Source organism: Juglans regia, chromosome 12 (genome assembly GCF_001411555.2).
Source record: "Juglans regia cultivar Chandler chromosome 12, Walnut 2.0, whole genome shotgun sequence".
Taxonomy (NCBI): Eukaryota; Viridiplantae; Streptophyta; class Magnoliopsida; order Fagales; family Juglandaceae; genus Juglans; species Juglans regia.
The window spans coordinates 17,822,100-17,828,997 of record NC_049912.1 but is presented as its reverse complement, the minus strand read 5'-3'; the positions used below and the strand labels follow the sequence as shown (position 1 = coordinate 17,828,997).

The 6,898-nt window shown below is 37.6% G+C and overlaps 1 protein-coding gene across 1 annotated transcript; it reads left to right on the top strand.

The window, feature by feature from the left end:
- The first annotated feature begins 303 nt into the window (after window positions 1-303).
- LOC109022003 (protein PHR1-LIKE 2-like) lies at window positions 304-6,665 on the top strand. The gene is made up of 6 exons (XM_019004773.2): window positions 304-741; window positions 3,798-3,874; window positions 4,113-4,167; window positions 5,303-5,381; window positions 5,489-5,558; window positions 6,000-6,665. Exons 1-6 carry the CDS (start codon window positions 552-554, stop codon window positions 6,444-6,446), a joined length of 918 nt encoding a protein of 305 aa, XP_018860318.1. The 5' UTR covers window positions 304-551; the 3' UTR covers window positions 6,447-6,665.
- The last annotated feature ends 233 nt before the right edge of the window (window positions 6,666-6,898 follow it).

The following is a 6,898-nucleotide window of genomic DNA, read 5'->3' as shown; positions in this document are numbered from 1 at the left end:
CAGTTTTGAGTAGGAATTGTGCATGTAATTTTATTGATGAATGAGAATAAAAAAAAATATTATTTTAAAAAAAATATTATTATAATTTTAAATTTTTTTTAGGCATAACTATATTTAACTTACCAATAATATAACGTATAATATTGTGGTGTGATAAATATATTGGCTTAAGTTTTCGAAAATAGTTAATAATTTCTGATGGTACAGTCACGCACTCTCTCAGAGAAAGACAGCAGAGAGAGAAAAAAAAAAAGAAAGAGAGATAAGAGAGAGAAACAAGAGAAAGAGACACAACAGGACATCGCTGTCCAGCCTCTGCATGCCTTATTCACTCAATATATATTCTCTCCTCTCAGACAACACTGTTTTCTATTCTCCTCTTCTCTTACCAATTCGGGGCTCCGAGCCCCGAACTCAGGCACCCATTTTCCCTCCCTTCCCATCCCATGACCTGATCTTTCTACTTTCTCGATTTATTTATTCGCTTTTCTCCCCTCACTTTCTCGGGAAACGAACTTTATTCTTGGGTGTTTCCAGGGAAGCCTTCGGGAATGTACTCGGCCATTCACTCTCTCCCGCTCGATGTGGGGCACGCCGAGTTCCAGGGAACTCTGGACGGGACGAACCTACCCGGCGACGCTTGCTTGGTCCTCACCTCGGATCCGAAACCCCGGCTCCGGTGGACCGTGGAGCTCCACGAGAGGTTCGTGGACGCTGTGACCCAGCTCGGTGGCCCTGACAGTGCGTATACTTTGTACTACTAGTCTTATATTAATATTATTCTTGGACTTGGTTGTATTTCTAGTTCATTTCTTTCTTTCTTTCTTTTTATGGTTCCTATGGGTACTTACAAATGCTGGGTTTTGTGGTTCTTGATTGTGGTTTGGTTATTGGTTAAAGAATCTTGGCGCTTAAGCGTTTTTTGTTATTGTTGTTTAAGTTTTTGGTTGTGTTGAGCTTAAGTAATTATAGGTGTGTGATTTTCTTTCTTGGCAGGAAATTACTATTGCCACCATTTTCCTTATATTTTCATGCTTGACAGCATATTGTCCATATTTTTTTTATCCTTGTTATTATTGTCATTATCGGTTCTGATTTCTGTCAGTTATACTACTAGTCTTCTCTCTCTCTCTCTCTCCAGAGGACTTTGGGTCTGTGTTGATATGGTGTTCAATGGTAGTATGAGGTTTACTGTGCAAATCCTAGTGTCCGACTTTGCAACCTTACTACGCTCTCTATACTCTATAATCTCGGTACAAACAGACTAATGAATATGTGCGATACTATTTGTTCTCAGTTCTTGTCATTAACAAACTAAAGACATTATAAGCCAAGAAAAGACAGAAATTATGATTGACTCCGTTATTAACATAGTTTCCCAACTGCAAGCAAATGGACTGTCACACAAGCCTGACCAATTTGCGAGTCACTAGGTCTCAACCTCATGTCTCAATCTCATTGTCCTAGACATTATTATTATTATTATTGTAATTATTATCATCATCATCATCATCATCAGTAAGTATACTACATACCACACTCCGTTACATTTTCGTCACACTACGTAAAATGTGATACTTTTATCATCCTTGTATCATCTTTTATTAAAAAAAAAATTCGAAAGTTGATGGATAATGCCGCCACATCTTAGTGGGATGGAAGTGGGGGAGTGAGATTTGTAGACTTTTCCTATTGTTATTTCATCTTTGTCCATTTAATGCCTTCTTTCCCTTGCATTTTTGTTTCCAGCTCTTAACATTTAATGAACTGATAGGGGTTCGGGAAAGCCTCACTCATTGTCTTTGGTACTATATTGCACTTTTGCATGACCACAGGCCTCCTGCCCCTGCCAGTGCCAGCCCCACTGTCTAAATTGGCTGCTTTGCCAATATTTCAGTACCATGTTCCTAATGAAATCACAATCAACTTCAATATGCTTGGTTTTTTCTTGGAACACTTGATTACTAGAAATGTAGATAGCTCTTATCACAATACATCCTCATGGTGCCAGATATAATGAAGATCATCTCTTACAAAAGAGATGTTACCCACATCATTTCACAGGCTGTATGAACCATAGCTCTATATTCAGGCTCTGCACTCAATCGGGCCACTACATTCTGCTTCGTGCTCCTCAATGTTACTAAATACCAACGAATGTACAATAGCCGGAAGTCAATCTTCCATCATCATGGTTTCCAGCCTAATCAGCATCAGAAGCATCACTATGCTGCTTCAATGATGAAGCTACCCTCTTATCACTTTTCCATGAAGTTATTGTTGCTTACATGGTCACCACCATGGCCCATCACTAATGGCACTACTGTCTCTGCAATACCTGCCACCCTGACTACTAGCATTTTCGTAAAATTCTTATTTAGATATGAAAAAGTGTATAATATTTTATTTTCTTTAAATTGGACCATCTACATGTAAAAGAGAGGGTAGCCAAATCGGAGGTTGAAGAAGAAAACTAGAAACAGAAAAGAGTGGGCAGTGGTTTCAGGTGACAAGTGTGACTATTATCATTTTTGACACAAATTGTCAATGTGGAGGGGGATATTGAAGAGGATATTCCCTTAAAAACTTTGATGGGATGATCAAATGATGAGATGTTAGGGCTATTCTTTGCGATTAATCTTCTTAAAGTGAATAAAAGAATGATTTTGGTCAATTTAAGACTACTTTTGCACTTGATCATGTTTAATTTAGCAAAGTTCAGGTAATTTAGTGAAAATTTGGGAAAAAAGAAGCAGCTGGAAGGATAAATTTTGGAAGGACACAGGCAAGAACTATAAACTTAGCATTGCCAGCCACTAAGATGCAAACATGTCTGATGTGGTTGTTGACCATGTTCAACACAAACTGCCAGATTTATTAATAGGCTGAATGCACCACAAGAATGTATTCTAACACCAAATACATAGATTTGTTGAAGTTCAAGAAAAGCCCTGTTGCCCTTTGATATCTGTGATGAAATGTTCCAAATTTCACTTGAATGGGTAAACTGGTTGTGTCAACTATCACTATATATTCTAACACCAAATATATAGATTTTTTTTTTCCTTTCTTGTTTTTGATAAGCAGAAGAAATTTTATTAATATGTATAGAGAAATAGGCGTAGCCCAGTACACATAATGTATACAAGAGAAAACATCTAGTTAGAAATCGATACATACAAGAGGCCTTTTTAAGTTACCTGAGGCTAACAACTTAACAGACTGTTCAATGTCCTCTATTCTAAAACTTATCAAAAGCAATTACCACATTTTAGTTTCCAGGATTGATGTGGCTATCTATAACGTAGTCATATCAAATCATATAAGCTTGGATGTGTGGCAGTTTCCTAGTTCTACTACCAAATTTGTTTTTCTAGACTGGCTCTTGAGTTCAATTGAAACATGTTGGGAGACTGTCAAGTCTTTTGTGTCCTTAGCATAGTTTATTGGTTACTCAGTGACATTGAAGCTGCCCTTGATCTTATGCTGAAAAACAAATTTTAAGCTCCGTTATGCCCTAATTTGGGAAGGGACATTATCTCCTGCTCCAGTCTTGGATTATGATCAAGTAGAAATTCTATTTATTAATTCTAATAGAAATATGTGAAAACTTAGTTGATGAACATTTGTTCAGGCTTGGGTGATTTATAGATTTATATTGCACCCAGCTCTGCACGTCTGCTTTGGTTTGGTCAATGCTTCTATGTCATATGACAGCTAGCTTCTTTTTTTAGACTTTTGAATTCTTGCTAAACTGTTGATTAACCTCTGGGGTGCAATGTTGATGTGCATTGCAGAAGCAACACCTAAGACTATTATGAGAACAATGGGAGTAAAAGGGCTCACCCTTTATCACTTGAAATCACATCTTCAGGTTTGTTATTATCATACTATTTGAATCGGGCACGATCTTCCACCTTTTTTTCTCCTTTTTATTGGCACAATGATCCAAATGAAGGGAGAAGGAAAAAGATGATAAGTGTTTGAGGCTTGGGTGATAACAAGATATTAGAGCACATGATTCTGAAATCTGAACTCATAGTAATTCGTGTCTTCAATCACCTCCTGATGCCTTATTCACAAGTTTTAGTCTTTATGCCTTATTCTTGCAGAAATACCGCTTGGGGAAACAATCTTGCAAGGAATCAATTGAAAGCTCTAAGGATGGTATTTACCTCAAATCTTCATTAAAATTTGAGTTTTGCACATTCTATTTACCTCAGGGAAACCATGTTTGTTATACTGAGATTTTTTAATACCTTGATGACGTCTTACTGAATAGAAGGAAACTACCAGAACATTATGACAAGGTCCAACAAGAAGAGCACATGGAAGAAACCAGGGTAGAACTTTCGGGCATGTTTTGTCGCATAAATGTTTTTTGAAAAGTATGAGAAAAATTTATATATAGCTAAAGAGGATGAAACCCTAATACACGGGAAGTATACAAGAGATCCACCTAACCAGCAAAGGGAAAAAGTACTGACAATTGATGGAGTGTAGAATAGAAGACCCTAGGCTATTGCGGATCACTATCCAATAATGCAGAGTATTAAGAAATGAGTACTTGAGCTATAATACCATCTTCCACAATAATACGCATTGATTCTCTTAAACCGTGCTTTCCAACATGCTAGGAGATCCCATACCAGGGAAGGCATCGCCCACCCTATTCCATAAAGCACTAGCAACCTCACAATGCAAGAAAAGGCTATCCATTGTTTCCTCATTCTTCTTATACATACAACACCTATTGATTGCTACAATACCCTTCTTCCTCACATTATCCAATGTAAGCATTCTCCCCAATGTCGCACAAAGAAATTAATCTAAGGGGGAGCCTTGTTCCTCCAAATAAGCTTCCATGGGTAAGAGGTCTTATCATGAGCACATAGGACATTGTAGAGAGACTTCCCACCGGACTCAAATACAGCCAATCAAAAAATGATGAGAAGAGATCCACTTCCCAATTGTTGGCTTCTCTAGCAAAAATAACACACTGATGGAGAGAAATAAAAAAGGTTTCATTTATTTATGGCAGAGAAATGAAAATGTTCTTTTCAAAAGTGTTAAGATAGCTGTGAAATGCCTCTTTTTTACTATGCATGTGATTAGGTTTTAAGAATATGCATTTGTCTGGATAAGTTAGTTCATCTCAAATGTAAATTGGTCTTTTCCAATTATTTGATGTGCCGAACCATAATAAGGAGGGGGGGGGGGTATTTTCCATACAGATGATACTGGTCAAAATTATTGGCATTTGAACTTCTTATTGATTAGCAGTCTGCATTTCGAATTGCAGCTTCATGCATGGCCGAAAGTCTGGACACTGGCTCATCTTTATCCCCATCTTCAAGAATGCTAGCGCAAGACATGAATGAGTAACTCATATTTTCCTTCTGCCATAAGTCTTGAATCCTTTTCCTTTTCGTACGCAGAATTGTAAATCCCTGCTTCATATGATGATGCATTTTCATCCTTCAAACAGTGGTTACCAAGTTACTGAGGCATTGCGGGTACAAATGGAAGTCCAGCGAAGACTGCATGAGCAGCTGGAGGTTGGCGTTCTTTCTCTTATTTGGCTGGCTAATGTAATGTAGCTAATTAAGTTTTTAGATTACCATAAATGAGTTTATGCTCGCAATTGGTTATCCACTGGCATGGATGAGCCATAAAGAAGTCGAAAGACAACAAACCACTTATGAGATTTTTTTTTCAAACTTCAAGGCTTTAACATAATAGCTTTTACTTCATCTTGGATAAAACTTCCCAATGAACTAAGCCAAATGCAACTAACTGAACAAATGTGTCCTTAACCTGAAATACAGCTTTTGGATCTCCTTATTTTTCATAAAAAAATTGCTACCTGAGTTTTCAATTGCATTGCTAAAACATTAGACTTTTTTTTTACTCAATAAGTAGTAGAACTCAATTGCTTTGTAAGTAGTAGAACTCAATAATTTTTACCGATAGAGCCTTAATGGTTTTCTTCAAAACAGGTGCAGCGTCATCTGCAACTTCGGATTGAAGCGCAAGGAAAATACCTGCAGTCAATACTGGAGAAGGCTTGCAATGCTCTGAATGATCAGGCTGCTGAATCTGCTGGGCTTGAAGCTACTAGGGAAGAGCTCTCGGCACTGGCAATCAAGGTTTCCAATGACCGTCTAGTACTGGCTCCACTCGAGACCATGAAAATTCCCTCGTTGTCTGAAATTGCTTCAGCTATAGAGAATAATAACACTTCTAATCTGCCTGCTCGCATTGGCGACTGCTCTGTTGAAAGCTGCTTGACATCCACTGGGAGCCCAGTTTCTCCAATGGGTGTAAGTTTGCAGGCTACTGCTTTGAAGAAGAGACCAAGGCCCTTATTTGGCAATGTAGACTCATTGCCCTTGGAGGGTAACATGCGGCAAGATATAGAATGGATGATGACTAATATTGGCTGAATAGTAGGACGTTTCCTTACTGAAATGGAAACTTTTTTCTTTTCTTATTTGTCAAGTTTATCTACATGTTCCAGCCTTTCTACTGTTTCATCAGTGGTCTGTATATTCTTGAAGCAGATCTTCTAAATGTGGGAAATGCCTTCTTTTTGTTGTTGAGAACTACCGTACTTCACCTGCTACATTGGCAATTTGGTTTGCAGCTGTCATTGGCATTGATTATGTCACAAAACTGATGAGATATAGGGATTTCTTTTCCCTGGAGGCTACTAGAGTAGCATTAAGGGCCCGTTTGTTTTCAGAGATAAGATGAGATGAGATGAGATGAGTTGAGATTAAAGTTAAAAAGTTGAATAAAATATTGTTAAAATATATTTTTTAATATTATTATTGTTTTAGGATTTGAAAAAGTTGAATTGTTTATTTTATTTTGTGTGGAGATTTGAGAAAGTTGT

What these genes read in the sequence shown, in the direction of transcription:
- LOC109022003 (XM_019004773.2), top strand. Translation starts at nt 552, where the DNA reads ATGTACTCGGCCATTCACTCTCTCCCGCTCGATGTGGGGCACGCCGAG. An exon ending in ACTTGAAATCACATCTTCAG is followed by an intron (nt 3,875 to 4,112) that starts GTTTGTTATTAT and finishes TTATTCTTGCAG; the next exon opens with AAATACCGCTTGGGGAAACA. An exon ending in CTAGCGCAAGACATGAATGA is followed by an intron (nt 5,382 to 5,488) that starts GTAACTCATATT and finishes TCCTTCAAACAG; the next exon opens with TGGTTACCAAGTTACTGAGG.